Source organism: Schistocerca serialis, chromosome 9 (genome assembly GCF_023864345.2).
Source record: "Schistocerca serialis cubense isolate TAMUIC-IGC-003099 chromosome 9, iqSchSeri2.2, whole genome shotgun sequence".
Taxonomy (NCBI): domain Eukaryota; kingdom Metazoa; phylum Arthropoda; class Insecta; order Orthoptera; family Acrididae; genus Schistocerca; species Schistocerca serialis.
This window is the reverse complement of record NC_064646.1, coordinates 51,683,770-51,700,506: the sequence shown is the minus strand read 5'-3', so window position 1 is coordinate 51,700,506 and position 16,737 is coordinate 51,683,770. Positions and strand designations below refer to the sequence as shown.

Sequence of the window (16,737 nt, the reverse complement as noted above, 5' to 3'; positions counted from 1 at the left end):
CTTGGTAACCAGCTAAAAAAGGGTGGCCGGGATGATTGGGTTTGTGAATTTTAGGAAGTAGGTAGAAGGTAGGGGTGCGGGATGTTGGTGGGGTCAGGAGGTTGATGGAGTCAGGTGAAAGGTTTTGTAGGGGGCCTAAGGTTCTGAGGATTCCTTGAAGCTCCACCTGGACATCAGGAATGGGATTACCTTGCCAAACTTTGTATGTAGTGTTGTCTGAAAGCTGAAGCAGTCCCTCAGCCACATACTCCCGGCGATCAAGTACCACGGTCGTGGAACCCTTGTCCGCCAGAAGAATGACAATGGATCGGTCAGCCTTCAGATCACGCGTAGCCTGGGCTTCAGCAGTGGTGATGTTGGGAGTAGGATTAAGGTTTTTCAAGAAGGATTGAGAGGCAAGGCTGGAAGTGAGAAATTCCTGGAAGGTTTGGAGAGGGTGACTTTGAGGAAGAGGAGGTGGGTCCCGCTGTGACAGAGGATGGAACTGTTCCCAGCAGGGTTCAATTTGGATAGTGTCTTGGGGAGTTGGATCATTAGGAGTAGGATTAGGATTATTTTTCTTCGTGGCAAAGTGCTATTTCCAGCAGAGAGTACGAGTGTAGGACAGTAAATCTTTGATGAGGGCTGTTTGGTTGAATCTGGGAGTAGGGCTGAAGGTGAGGCCTTTGGATAGGACAGAGGTTTCGGATTGGGAGAGAGATTTGGAGGAAAGGTTAACTACTGAATTAGGGTGTTGTGGTTCCAGATTGTGTTGATTATAATTTTGAGGTTTTTTGGGGGAGTGGAGCTGGAAGTGGGAGATTGAGTAGATGGGAGAGACTGGGTCTGTGTGCAATGAGAGGAGGTTGAGGTTTGCTGGAAAGGTTGTGGAGGGTGAGTGAGTTGCCTTTCCAGATGTGGGAAACCAGGAGATTGGATAGTTTTTTGAGGTGGAGGGTGGCATGCTGTTCTAATTTGCAGTTGGCCTGTAGGAGGATGCTCTGAACAGCCGGTGTGGATGTGGGAGAGGAAAGATTGAGGACTTTTATTAAGGATAGGAGTTGATGGGTGTGTTCATTGGCTGAGTTGATGTGTAGGTGAAGGATTAGGTGGGTGAGGGCTATGGATTGTTCAGTTTGGAACTTGTATAGGGACTGATGGAAAGGAGGGTTACAGCCAGAGATGGGAACTTTAAGTGTGAGGCCTTTGGGGGTAATGCCAAATGTCAGACAAGCCTGAGTAAATAAAATATGGGTGCGTAATCTGGATAGGGCGAAGGCATGTTTGCGGAGGGAATGTGTGTGTGTGTGTGTGTGTGTGTGTGTGTGTGTGTGTCTATATATATATATATATATATATATATATAGAGGGAAACATTCCACGTGGGAAAAATAGATCTAAAAAACAAAGGTTCTGTAACTTACCAAACGAAAGCGTTGGTACGTTGATAGAAACAATAACACACACACACACACACACACACACACACACACACACACACACACACAAATTTCAAGCTTTCGCAACCCACGGTTGCTTCATCAGGAAAGAGGGAAGGAGAACGAAAGACAAAAGGATGTGGGTTTTAAGGGAGAGGGTAAGGAGTCATTCCAATCTCGGGAGCGGAGAGACTTACGTTGGGGGGAAAAGGGACAGGTATACACTCGCGTGCGCCCACACACACACACACACACACACACACACACACACACACACACACACACACAAGCAGACATATCATGTCACTGCCCGCCCCACCTACAAAGTCACAGCTGACTGTCAGGAATTTTAATAATATAAATCCCTAATGCATTTCACGAATTTTCAATTGGGAGGGACTTTGTCATGAAAATCTGTCACTGGCTCCTGGACTATACGTAGCTGTGGAGCACTTCCTTCCACCCACGAAGACAGGATGTGGTCCTCCTTGCTTGTCTTCGCATAGGCCACAGCCCTATGATGTGTGGCTTTTTGCTCCATTGGGAGGAACACCCCCACCTCCCCCCCCCCCCCCCTCTCCCCCCCAATGTGTGTGTGTGCTTGCGGTGTATAGATCACTGAGTGCAACATTTTATTAGACTGTTTTATTTTCAGATTAGAGGGCAGCGCTATATTTGCTGGCAGATCTGCTTGCAATTTTAAGTGTTTTTCAACCAAATGTGGTTAGGCATGTAAGGTTTTGTGATTTGTCCAGCTTGTTTCCGAAAATTTTGGGGAGATGTTCTTAATATTTTAACATGGTGACAGTGCCACCCATTTTTGCTGTAAGTGGTCAGCTAGTTACATTTCCCATGCATCTTATCTTTTAGCTCTTTTGTGTTGGTAGATCTGTTTTAATCCCAGTTGTTGTACCTTCCACCCATTTTTAGTTTTTTTTTTAGGTGTGTGATAGATAGATTGATTGTACAGCTCCACATGAGTGAGGTGGAAGTAAGTGAATGAGTGTCAGTTTATAGGTTTCCTCCTTACTGTATACACAAATTTAGAAATTTTATCCAAATTAGTTTATTTAAATGAGTGTAAGGACACTGATAACCTCATTGTTGTGTGTTCAAAAGCTCCTTACACCCACACACCCATGCACACACACAAAATTAATAGGATACTCACGGGAATAAGAGGGTTGTGGACAGGGGGGAAACAAAACGAAAGGCATTCCTACTCTTATTACAAAAATCAGTAGTGGCAACTTTACATAAAGGACAATTAAAATCGACAAAATTCACTACTGTCCCCTTCGATTGACCTAAGCAAGTAAACTGAATTGTACATTACCAATGAATGACTAAATTTGCAAAAAAAAATGTTACTGAAAAAGTCACCAACCAAAAATACCAAACATTGCTGCAAATTCTGGTATCAAACACTTCAGTTGGCTGATATAGCTAGAACAGAGTCCGCAACGCCAAGAAACAAAAACTCACTGCAAAAACTTTACTTGACCCAAGTTTTTGAATAAAAGTGATTGCTGACAGTGAAGAACCAAACTATCACATTCAGACATACACTATAGAGTTATTCACCACTGCAGCCAGTTTTCTCCCATTCACATTTATTTGTTTCGCCACTTCACAACATAAGTGCAACATTTCGACCTAATCTATACTTTGTCCTCTGCTACATATCTGTTGATCACTTCAACCAGTTTTGTTCGATCTACATTTACCAACTCTCAAACAAACTAATCTTCTGACCTATTCTAGACCTCAGAATACACTTCAGTTCCATCTGTCACCCCTTCCAGTTTTCTACCATTCAAATATGTTGGCTTCGCCAATTCACAACCTAACTGTAATATTCCAATTTAACCTAGATTTCTTGCCATCCTGCAGATTAGTCCATCACAACATCCACTGTTCTTCTGCACTAGTTTGCATGTTTAACAAAAGAGGTACTATTCGTGGCAGTTTGTGAAACTAGTTCATAGATAAACTGCACGAGATACTGCTACATTCCCCAGTTAACATTACCAAGTATCTTATCAGAGACAAATATTTACATATAGCCAAAAAGACACCATCATTACCAAACAATACGCAAAAGAAAACAAAAACCCCAATCTCCCAAAAGTGAGTGTGTGTGTGTGTGTGTGTGTGTGTGTGTGTGTGTGTGTGTGTGTGTGTGTGTAATGGCATGGCAGCATTATGATTTAGTCTCTCTGGGAAAGGGCCACAGTGAAGAGATCCATTGTGTAAGTAAGTATATATATATTACTAAGTTCAGCTGAATGAAATTTCATTATTTTTCTACTGATTTCATCATAACCTTGTGAACATTTATTTTTAAGAGAGTTTATAACACTGAAAACTTCTTTTGTAGATTTAGGATAACTTAAATTTTATTAAACATGTTTTTGAAGGCTTTTCTAAGGAACTTAGGAAATATTCAATCCTAAATTGTTGACTACTGACTGAAAAAATTTATTAAAGGTTTCTGCAATTTTGGGCATATCTTTGATCTGTTCATTATCTACCTTTAAAGAAATTTCTTCTTTTGTTGATTAATTTTTCATCTCTCAGGGGTGTTTTGCAAATCTTTTCAGTTTGTATTTCTCAAATTCTTCAATTCCTTTCTCATTTATTGCCCTTGTAATTTCACAATTATTTTTATTTATTCCCTGCGCTCTGATACTGAATGTCAGCAGTTGATTGTGGTGGTCTGAGAAGCCATTAACAGTGGGAGTTACACTATGACTTCGTAGTCTCGATGTAACTAGAGTATTGTCAGTAGCAGTGTTTCTGGTTTCCATCACTCTTGTAGCAAAGTTTCTGAGGGGGTTGAAGAGTATACGAAATGGAAAAGTACTTAAGTATAGTTCTAGAATAAGTGTGCTGTATAAAATTTAAATCTCCACTTAATATTACCGCATATTGCTTGGAAGTCAAGAAGTGAGTGAGCATCAAATTGTTCCATAAATAATTCAAAATAACATGATTGAGTCCTATAGAGTGTGACTATAATTAACCTTCCATGAAATCTTTTGCACCACGAGGTTCAAAACGCTGATCACTGCAGAATATGTGAGTATCAATGTTTTTATGTTTGTATTCCTTTTTAATGTGTGTCACACCTCCCCCTTTCTCCATATTTGACCTGCATATATATAGTCATTCCTACATCTGTAGCCAAACAATGTTCACAAACAAATATTATATCTACATGATGTGCAGGCTGCAGTTCATCTAAACAAAGCAGAAGTATATGGCTTTCGTTTTAATCCTCAAATATTTCAATGCAGAATGTTTATTTTAAACTTCTTTTACCTCCAAACAATGGAAAATCCAGGATGGATTGTAACAATATCATGAAAAGTGGTGTGTGACAGTGTGGTTTCAATTGCCTGAGACTGCAGTCGTGTGTGTGAGTTGCTGTGTGTGTGTGTGTGTGTGTGTGTGTGTGTGTGTGTGTGTGTGTGTGTGTGTGGATGCGCAAGCGTTTTGTCTATTGTTGACAACAGCCTTAATGGCTGAAAGCTTTATTTGTGACAGTCTTTTTGTTGTGCATATCTGCGACTCAGCATCTCTGCTATATGGTGTGTAGCAACTTTCCTTTTCATAATATTCTTTTACATTCATGTATTTTAGGCTCAAAATTTTAGTTATATTTACTTCTTTTAATACTGATAGCTTGAAATTTGAGTATGCTGTCCTCACACCAGTAACTACAGATATGTGGCCTTAAGTGTCTGTGTCACCTCTTAAAGATTCTGCTACCAACCCAGACAGTTTCCTTTTTCCATACCTGTTGATATGTAGGCTGTGCCTAGCAAAAGCCCACCTGTCAATAACACCAACAGAAACCAAATCTACATTCGTTCCAGCACCTGACAGAAGCATTTGATCTAACTCCATGTTGGCTCAACTTACAGAGCTGCTCAACTGAGGATGATGTAATGCTTCAAAAAGGAACCAACGAAACAATTGTATGGATTTATCCTACATTATCTGTACCAGGTCACTCCTGATGCTGTAACTATGGTCCCTGTCAGTACTTTTTGCTGCTCCAACCACTATTACAATATGATCTTCCTTTCCAAAACCTTTGCATGAGGAACCTATATACATTCCCACATGGTTAAAACTTGCAGTTTGCTTAAAAAAAATTGTGACCTGCTGCTTGTTGTGTTGTTCGTCCTATAACAACTAGCCCACACCTCGTCCATGATAATACCGAACTGCAGGACTGTATTCCTCTTTCCTACTTCCTCTAAAACCACCAGTTTCCTGTAAAAATCCTTTTGAAACACCAAATACTGTGGTTACCTTGGTTATGAAAGCACCCACCATGCAAGTAACAAATGTTTGACCACTACTGCCACTCGTAACATATTGAGGATAATGCACAGGTGCCATTCGTGGTCAAATACAGTAGCATAACATGCAGGCTTGGCTAGCATCTGTTTTTATTCGAGCACATATTTCTCATGTTGTTTCCATATTTTTATCCATCCCCTGCACATGTATTTATAGTAAGTATAAACTGCTGGTCCTCTGCACCGAATGACAATCTGTTGTACGTCTTCCTGAATTTTATTCTAAATTTTTGTTGAAACTTTCCTACATACAGACCGTGAACAGCCTCAAGAAGCTTTTGGCAATATTCACCAGGTCATTTGTATCTCTCTTTATGTGAAGTTCATTTATTCAAGGTCGTGATTGAACTTTAAAACCAAGTGATGGCTGCATTACATTAATTTTTCTTCTTCATTTTATTTTTTTGTTTTCCTATGTGAAATTTTATGCACGTGCACCTCTGGTTTGATGTAGATTTTAATACCTAACAGGTCTATTTTAAAATTCTGTCCTCTTCTGAGATAGTTTTACCTAATTATGCAAAGAAATTATACTGTCATGTTGTCACAACACTGATGAACCATCTGTTCTTTTCTACAGGAAAAAGTTGATTGTCTTTGAATCTGTGTTGACATTTTTAACTTTTTGTTTTTTCTCCATTTTAATTGTTTATTTGGGGGCAGGGAGGGGAGGGGAGCAGGTAGGTGTTTGACATTTATTGCTTTTGCCTATGTGGGTTGATATAAAATATAAAAATACTCTATAGTATTCTATTCAATTTTGAAAAGGTACAACAGTAATTGGACATGGCTGGGTCCATCGTAGATAAATACAGACAGATAGTCATTCCTTCTTCATCACTGGTGACATCAGTTGCCCCCTGTGCTGTTTGAGAAAACATTCTGTCTTTGCTTTAATATAGATACTATTGTTGTGACTCTGCAATTTCTGGTGGATTTTGAAGCTCATTTTGATCACTGCTTTCAGTTTAAGGATATGGAAACTGAAAAAGAAATGTTAATAGCAAGCAACAAGTCCTTAGCTGAGTTCAACCTGTCTAAGGAGCCTCAGTTACAAGAAGGAAAACGCCGCTTAATGGAACTAAGTGAGAAAGGCGAGGCAATATCCCAGAGAGTGGAATCAAAATTGAGTGAAATTCGTAAGTATCATAACTACTATCCAATTTGCTTACAAATACGATTGTCGTTTCTCATTGTAGCATGAGTATACTGATAATTTTTTCATAATTAGTGTGACTGAAACATTTATTAGAAGATAGGAGTCTTGCCAACTGAGATTAGAGGAACTGTCATACTCACTGATTGGTTTTTATTAATATTTTCAATTTGCAATAGTTTAATGGTACAGATAACATGAGATACTACAGATTTTCCTAGATTTTAGTAAAAAATTCCACAGAAATGAATGAGTCATTTTTTCAGTACATCTTCAAAAGATATTTTCCTTCATAATCACCAGAATTGGTCTTTCAGTCTATCTTTGGCAACCATATTGTAAATGAAGCTTTAAATACTAACAAAAAGAAAAATGTTTCATTTTTGAGAGATACCATTTCTGAAATAGCTTTGTGTTTCTGCATTAGAACTCTAAAAGAACTGTACTTCCTCAAGTTTGCACAGGTATGATCATTTGAAATTCAAGAAAGATGCCTCTGGGATCCCTAACTTCCTGCATACATAAACGAAGAGAGAACTTTAAAAAACACGCTACTTATAAAGACAGCATATACTATGAACAAGTTGATAAATAACTCTTGACAGATGGGATGGGGGGGGGGGGGAGAACGAAAGATTTTGGGATGGGCCTAGGATGACAGTAGGGAATGGAAGTTATGCTGGACTCCTGGAATGGGATTTCTGTGTCAGAGCTTCTAGGTGGAGGAGACAGAAGGTTGGCAGAAGTCTTCCATCAGTCAGTCACTGTGATTCATCACTACAGTGGTGGGGACTTTGTCTGCAGGGATGGTGATTAAATCAGGGTATCCTTTCTTATATTCAGAATTTTGTATTCTTCATCAGAGTTCTGGGGAAGGATGGTGTGGCCAAGTTGGAGGTGGTTTGGTTGGAGGTGAGGGGTCATGGTTGCTTGTTGGTGTGAACAGTGGAGAGGCAGGGTTCCATGTTGGGAACTTGACTTTGGTTAGAGGGGTTGGTACCAAAGAAGTGTTTCCACTGGAGAGATCGAGAGGAGGAGAATAGATCTTTGACGAGTCTACTATGGTTAAACTTGGATGTGGAGCTGAAGTCGAGACCCTTTCGTAGGACTGAAACATCAATAGGATTGAGGTTTTTGGTGGAAACGTTAAAGCATTTGGAATCCCTATTTTGTGGAATCTCCTTCCTCACTGCACTGACCTTTGCACATCCACCTTCTACATTTATTTATTTATTTAGCATATGGCGCTACACACATGGTTTACACTTATTACATTATGAAATTATATGATAAAATACACTATAAAATACATAAGTGAAGAATACATATTCAGATAAAATATAATATACAAACACAATAAAAATTAACATCACAGCAGATATTTTGCGTTACACAAGTCTTCAAATTCTGACGTCCAAATTGGCGATCCATTCGAGGCAGGGCTGTGTGGCGTTGAAGAAGTCAGTCCGACTATCCTGGTAGGCTCTTAATTCACAGTCCTGGGCGATGTGCTGTGTTGTTTGATTAGGTGCCCTACAGTCACAGCTAGGGCTGGGAAGCTTCCCTCACTTGTGTAGATTGTGTGCACATAGTCCATGTCCTGATCGGATTCTGTTGAGGCTTTTCTATAGCTGTCGTGGAAGTTCAAAGCACTTAGGCTTCTCTGCTGGACAGATAAGTTCACGGTTGTCAGGGAAGGCACTATCACTCCAGCTCTCGTGCCATTTAGTATCCATGCTGAGGTTGGCAGCTGACAGTTGTTGGGCCAGTCATAAAGGGGGATTTCTGGAGTGGAGTCGTGTTCTTTCCAAAGTTGGGACATCTTCATGGATGGGAAGTAGGGGGTTATTCATTATTTTTGTTTATTCCTCCATCAGAGCTTCCTGTCTTCGCAGGGAGGGTGGAGCTATATGACTAAGTGTTGGAAGCCAATATAGTGGGATAGTCTTTATGCATCCAGTTATGGTTCTCATAGCAGCGTTGAGCTGGGTGTCCACCTTGTTTACATGCTTGCTGGTTAACCACACTAGTGCACAGTACTCGGCTGCAGAGTACACTAAAGCGAGTGCAGAGGTTTGTAGTGTGTCTGCTGCTGCTCCCCAGTTAGTGCTGCAGAGCCTCTGAATGAGGCTGTTCCGTGAGCTTATTTTATTGGGTACATTTTCCTGGTGTCTTTTGAAGGATAATGTCCTATCTAGAGTGACCCCCAGGTACTTTGGATATGTCTGATATCGCAGTTGACTGTTATTCATATGAACCTTCAGCTCATATCCTGCCATTCTATTGTTCAAATAAAAACAGCTGACTTCACTCTTGGTAGGATTTGGTATTAGCCTCCGTTTGGTGAAATACTCGTGCATTTTGTTTAGGTCAGCTGTGAGGATGTTTTCAGTGTCTTCAAACTGCTTGCTTTGGGTAGCTAGGGCCATATCATAAACATAGCAGAACTTCCTTGAGGTGGTTTAAGGCAGGTCAGAGATGTAAAGATTAAAGAGCATTGGTGCTAAAACTGATCTTTGAGGCAGTCCATTGTTCAGTTTCCTCTGTTTGCTTATGTCATTACCCTGTATCACCTGGAAGTATCTATCCGAAAGCATGTTGTTGACAAGACTCAGTGTCATACGGCAGGGGATTACTTTTATCAATTTGTGTAGAAGTCCTTCCTTCCATACAGTGTCATAGGCAGCTATTAGGTCTACGAAAGCTACTGCAGTCTTTTTTTGTTTTTGAAAACCTGCTTCAATATATGTCGTTAGACTTAGAACGTGGTCTGTGCAGCTCCTATTGGATCTGAAACCTGCCTGCTCTGGTGGGATGACTTCTAAGATTCGTGGACCCAGCATGTTGAGGAGTAGCTGTTCCAGAAGTTTGTAGCAGCAGCTGAGAAGAGCGATAGGGCGGTAACTTTCAGCTTTATCTGATGGTTTGTTTGGTTTCAGCACAGCAATTATTTTAGTAATTTTAAAAGCTTTTGGCAGGCAGCCCGATGTTAGTATGCATGAGTAAAACTTGGTCAGCCATTTCTTCGTTTCCTTCCCACATTGAGTCAGGAATTCAGGGTGCATTCCATCATAACCAGGTGCCTTACCTGTTTTAACATAACTGAGAGCAGCTTGTAGTTCTTCAATTGTGAATCTCCGAGAGTGCTCAATTTCTTGAGGTGTTGTTCGCTTTATGTTTCTGTATTCCCTTTTTACTTTTTGTGTGTGATGTTTGTCTCGTGGTGCTCTAGATAGTGATACAATTCGACTTGCTGTCTGGTCTGGTAGCACTGTACGAGCTACTTTGATTGGTGGTTTACTTCCCACCTAACTACTTTAGTAAGCTCCAAGCTTCTACATGCTTCCCAAAATCTGCAGACCCAACAATTCTGGGGGCTGCGTTGTAGCTGCTTATTGTGCACCCATCAAAGAAACCTCTGTTCTCAACCAATACCTCCAACCAGTTCCCTGTGGTCTAGCCTCTCATATCAAAAATACAAACCATTTCCTTCACTGACACTTGACCATCCCTGCCCAGTTACTCGCTGGTCCCTACTGGTTGGTGTTGATGCTACCTCACTGTACACCAATATCTTGCTTCTATCGAACATTGCCTCTCCCAATGTCCTCCCGACTTCAAACCCATTACCTCATTCCTTACGCACCTCCCAACTGTGTTCTCACAAACAAATGCTTCTCTTTTTAGGGTAAACTACATAAACAGATCAGCGGCACAACATGGTCACCTGCATGGCATCCTTCTATGGTAGCCTGTTTATGGACCTTAGAAGAAACCTTCAAAGCCTCGCCGAACCCCAAATCCCTAGACATCTTATCCTCTTTTCTTCACAGCCTCAACACCTTCTCGCCCATCCACTTCACCTGATCCTCCTCATCATAATAAGCCACCTTCCTAGTCATTGACCTCCACTTTCTAATAGCTCCATCCATACCTCTGTCCATACTGAGCCCACTAACCACCAACAGTACTTGCATTTTGACAATCGTCACCCATTCCACACCAAAAAACAACATTTTTACAGCCTGGCCACACTCGTACAGCATATCTGTAGTGTCAACAATTAACTTGCTCACTGTGCTCAAAAAAGGCTTACATGGACAGCATCTACCCCCTACACCTAGTTCACAAACAGATTTCCCATGCCATGTCTTCACATACTCCTAATCCATCCACCATCCCCAGGAATCAGCTGCAAAGGAATTCCCCCTTTGCCACCCAATATAAACCCAGGCTTTAGCAACTGAACCATATTTTTTGCCACTGCTTTATCATCATGCCCAGAAAAGAAAGACATCCTACCCTTGATCCTTTCCATCCCTCCTCAAGTGGTATTCTGTCACCTATCCGACCTAAACAACATACTGGTCCAGCCCTATTCCATGTCCACTCCCAATCCCTTTCCACAGTATTTGTGTGTGTGTGTGTGTGTGTGTGTGTGTGTGTGTGTGTGTGTGTGTTTAAGACCCAGGTGCAAGGCCTGCCTTATTCACCCACCCTCGATTTTCTGCACAGCATTTTATATGGGCATCCAACCAGCTGTCCACCAAATTGAATGGTTACCATTAAACTGTAGCCACTACATGCTGCTGAGCACAGTATGTTAGAGTTCAGGGGCTGAAAGTCCATCCTTTTGCTATTTTTATTCCCCCTGTCTTTCCATTGAGTGGTCTTCTTGGTGCTAACCACGATGGGATTAGGTTTATGATTTTGAGCACTTTTTATTCCCATCTGGCACTTTATAGAACTTTTTGTCTTTCACTACATGGTCCCCTTTGTGGGCTTTGACCCACTATACCTCTTCCAAATTGTACAGATGTGCAAATCATGCAGGGGATGTGAGCCAACACCTTTTGTGTCTTTCTTGCCTTTCTATCTTCACACCCGTCCTTTTGGGAAAAGTAATACACTCAAATCTCAACACGCTGAGTACCTGCGTAATGGTAGCCCCTCGACCACGCAGGTATCTGGCTGTTGCGGGCTGTTGGTGCCTGCGCTGGAAACTCCCAATGCACCCGAGGAGCATGTGCCCAAGTGCCAATTATGGTTGGGTCACAGGGACTGCAGGTAACAGTTACCTGGCCCAGTTGCTGTGAGTGGGTGGCACACGTATGGAAAGCCCCATTTGGAGTGGGTGGCACCAAAACTGATGACACATGAATGAAGTGGCTCAAACTTTCTCCTCCCCCCCCCCCCCCCCCCCACCCCCACTCCAGGGGGCTCACGGTTCTATCATGAGTTGGTGCGTGGCGCACATGGGACCCCGAGCTATTCCAGCTCATTCTTCATTCCCTAGCAGCATTTCCTTCTCCCCTCCCCCCTGCCCCCTCCCCCCTGCCCCCCTGCCCCCTCCCCCCTGCCCCCTCCCCCCTGCCCCCTCCCCCTGCCCCCTCCCCCCTGCCCCCTCCCCCCTACCCCACTCTCCCCTCCACCTCCCCACCTCCTCTGCAGTTCCCACAACCTCCCGTCAGGGAATCGCTCCTCCTCCCTGGCCGAAGAACTGGCCCCCTTCTTCGGCATCTGCCGGTGATCGGGCTCACTCTCAGGAACCTTCTGCCAAGCGTCTCTCAGTCCAGAAGACTCTCACCACCACCACTCGGCCAGAGGCGCACCAGCTGTGCACCCCAAGTTCGCCACTCTCTTTCGGTCCCCGACCTGGCAGACACCTGTACTCCCCCTGTGTCCTGCCCTCCTCCACCTCAGAAAGAGAAGAAGAAGAAGAAGAAGAAGAAGAAGAAGAAGAAACATAAATCCCACAACAAGGCGCCCCTGGTGCCCCCGGAGGTGCCAACTCCCCTCTCACAACCTGAGTCTGACATCTTATATATGGATGTCACCCCATCCTTGTCGGTGACAACTACTGACAAAGTGGCCTGACCTGCTCCTCGGCTCCTTCGTGCCTACCTTCGACTCACGCCACCTGATCATCTAGTGGAACTGCAACAGATACTATAGTTACCTACCGGAAATGCAACTTCTTGTCTCCTCTTATTCTGCATTCTGTCTTGTTCTCCAAGGAACGCATTTCCGTGATGACCACTCTCAAACTTTCTGTGGTTATCGGGTGTTCTGTCAGAACTGTTCTGGCCCTTGGATAGCATCTGGTGGGGTCTGCACTTTGGTTCGCTCCGATGTCCTTAGTGACCGGATCCCCCTACATACCACATTGGAAGTGATAGCGGTTCAAGTGCAAACGACTCCGGCAATCACCCTTTGCAGTGTCTACCTCCCTCCAGGTCGGCCACTTGCTTATGTTGCAGCATCTACCTTAATCCAGCAACTCCCGCCCCTGTTTCTCCTCCTTGGGAATTTCAATGCCTACCAACCACTGGGGGGGAGTGTAACTTCAACAGGTCGGGGTATCCTAATTGACCAACTTATCACAGACTTCGATTTGTGTCTCCTCAATGACGGTTCCCCTACCCACTTCAGTCCCACTCACGGCACCTTCTCTGCTATCGATCTCACGATCTCCTCCCCTGCCCTTGTGGCTTCCCTACATTGTTCATCCCATGATGACCATTGTGAAAGTGACCACTTTCCAGTGACACTATTGTTCCCCTGCTGCCTCCAGGCAGACAGGCCCCCACATTGGGCATTCCGCCGGGCCAATTGGCCTTGATACATGTCTGCTTTGACACCTCTCTGTTGCTCTTCTTCATGCAGTTGGCAATGCAGTCCCCCTATCCACAGGGCTCCCTCATCATCAGTCGGTACCGTGGTGGACCAAGGACATCGCAATTGCTGTCCAGGACCGCCAACGGTTGGTGCAGTGATATGAGCGAAACCCCTTCCAGACCAACCTTCTCACTTTTAAAAATCTAGAGAAGCAGATACTTACCCCCTTTTCCTTTCACGATTCCAGCTGCGGATATGCAGATTTACGTCAAATCTCTCTTTGCCCAACAGTGGAATGCCATCTGGAGTGCTACTGCTCATAGTAATAAACTCCGCACAATCAAGGTGTCTACTGCAGTTTGGGGCACGTCTTTCCGCCCCTCTTGGAAAGAGTTCACTATTCTATGCCATTTACGCATTGGCCATACCCGGCTCACCCATTGTTTCCTCCTACGTAACGACCCACCCCCACAATGTGGTTGTGGCGCCAGACTGACGATATCTCTCATATTGGTGGCATGTCCCCTTCTTTCGACCCTTTGTGCTAAGTATAATCTTCCTGCTTCCTTAAATTTAATATTAGCAGACGATCCACGGATGGTTGACCTGACCCTCAGTTTCCTCCGTGAAATTGGTTTTTATCTCCAGATATAAGGTTCTCCTTTAGTCTTGGAGTAGGGATGGGTTGGCTGTGGTTGGGATTCCTTTTGCAGTCTTCACAGTCTGTGACCCCATGACTGCCCCCCTTTTTTCCAGTTTTTAGGTTTGGTCTCACCTTTTATGCTTTTACTGTGTGTGTTTAATGTTCATTCTTTAATAATTTGACTCCTCTGACTGAATCCGTCTACTTTCAGCAGACCCTCTTTCTTATGTAACCCACTTTGGAATTGCGGGACTGATGACCTTGCCGTTTGGTCCCATACTATCTCAATTAATCAATCAATCAAACTTTCTGCCCCAGCAGTCTCTTCTGAAGAAATCCAGAGAGATAAGAACCCATAATGTTTCCTCCCTTGGCTGCACTGTGGCAGGAACGTAAGCCCCTCAGTAAGCCTCTCACTGTACTTAGTCTGCTGTAAGACTGACAGAGATTCCTTTTTGGCCACAAAGCCATTACCGTATTTCTCCAAATGATCATGGATGTAAACCATACCTCAGAAATGAGACTTGTAGAGGGGAGGGGGGGGGGGGGGGGAGAAGAAAAAGAAACCCTCATTTCAAGCTGCACTCAAAAATCAAATCAAATATGATTCATGATATGATGGATAAAGTATAAAGTGAACCCACCTCTCAGGGATTTGCGAGTAGTAGTACTTATTTGTAGTAATTCATGTGGAATTAAATTCAACCTATTGAACACAAAATTACTGTTATATCACAAATACTGACAGCAGTGGGAATTCATGGTGTCTGTCAAAATATTCCAAGCAGAACTAGAGATCTGGGGCTACTGAGAGTTTTATACTGTACTGCAACAAATGTTTGAGTTGTAATTGTCTTTCCATATCAAATGAATGTCATCCAACGTATTTTTTTCTTTCAATAAAATATGGTGTCCTCATTAAAGAGAGTTAAGTTTTCCATTGATTTAAAGGATATAAATTGGGTGAAAACAATCCACATACTCAAAATGCTGATTTGTATCACCTTTGATAGAAGTTAGACAGGATGCTCAATTACATTACTTTCTTAACATTATAAATTGCCTACAGAGGATCACTTTCAGCACAAATGATCCACACGAAGCGTGACTTGTGTGTATTATCATCATTGTGGAAAATCTTTCTCCTGCAGCATATCCTATATCTGTAAATCTTGTTCGCCAAACAGGTTGGGACATGGACACCTAGAATACACGTGGCCATAATTAGGAACCAGACAGAGGTGCACTGTAAGCAGTGACATCACAGGCGAGTCTGGCTGCACTGCGTACCTGAAAACAGTTAGGATTTATTGTTATATCAACATCCCAAATATTGTCAGCATTGAGAAGTGGCATAATGTTTATGCATCTGCACGCCCATCCCTTTTACGCCGTCTCAACACTATCCATCTTCATGGCATCCGTTTGGCCACGGGAGTGACTTTTACACCAGCCTGGTTGAGAGTCTGTATGCTGAAGCTGCTGAACTACCACTGTCCTACCGCCGTGACTTTCTTCTCAGCAGGTATGCATGCCATTTGTCTGCCGTGCGTGGCCACCCCTCCTATGTCTCTTCTGTTGATGATTCCTTAGATCATCAGTATGGGGCTCATCCCTCTTCTCCATTACCTCTTGGAGTCCGTTTTCGCCACTTGCTTTGGCGGCTTAACTTCACGCTGCCTGCAACTTTCCCAACGGGTGTGAACCCTTCAACACCTTAGCTTTGTGAAGTGGCCCATGTTAACCTTGGCCTTCATTCGCTTCCTAAGGACACTACTCCACCCTCGGTCAATCGCCTTCAGTTTAACAACCTTCGCATGGAACTTAGCAATAGTACCTTTGTACACACTGATGGCTCTCGGACTGACCGTGGGGGTCAGGTGTGCCTTCGTCATTGGCACCCGTGTCCTTCGATATCAGCTTCCGGCACACTCCTCAGTATTTACAGCCAAGCTTTTTCGCCTTGTATCAGGCCATGGAGTACGTCCAGCAGTATTTACAGCCGAGCTTTACGCCTTGTATCAGGCCATGGAGTACGTCCAGCAGTATTTACAGCCGAGCTTTACGCCTTGTATCAGTCCCCGAAGTACATCCAGCTACACAGCCTTCCCAATTGTGTCCTCTGCCCAATCAGTGCCGTCCAAAGTCTGTGTGCACTGTAAGTGCAGCCGGTCCAGGAAAACTGTCACTTGCTCACTCTTCGTGGAGCCAGTGTCGTGTTTCTGTGGGTCCCTGGACATGTCGGTCTGCCAGGAAACAAGGCTGCTGACACTGTTGCCAAGGCTGCAGTCCTCATACCTCAGCCCGCGAGTACCTCTATTCCCTCCCATGATCTCTGCATTGCCGTCTGCAAAGAGGTGGTGTCCCTTTGGCATCACCACTGGTCCTCCCTTCACAGGAATAAGCGTCGGCTTATTAAGCCTCTCCCAGCACCTTGGATGATGTCCTCTCAGCCCTCCCGCTGGGAGATCATTTTAACTCGGCTGCATATTGGGCACTGCCTTTTGAGCCATCGTCATTTGCTCAGTG

The 16,737-nt window shown here is 43.6% G+C and overlaps 1 protein-coding gene across 1 annotated transcript in view; it reads left to right on the top strand.

Moving 5' to 3' along the window:
* LOC126418551 (vacuolar protein sorting-associated protein 37B) overlaps window positions 1–16,737 on the top strand; it is a 45,509-nt gene that overhangs the window by 19,234 nt on the left and 9,538 nt on the right. The window contains exon 2 of the mRNA XM_050085366.1: window positions 6,759–6,930. Coding sequence (XP_049941323.1) covers window positions 6,759–6,930 — 172 coding nt within the window. The remainder of the gene's footprint in view (window positions 1–6,758; window positions 6,931–16,737) is intronic.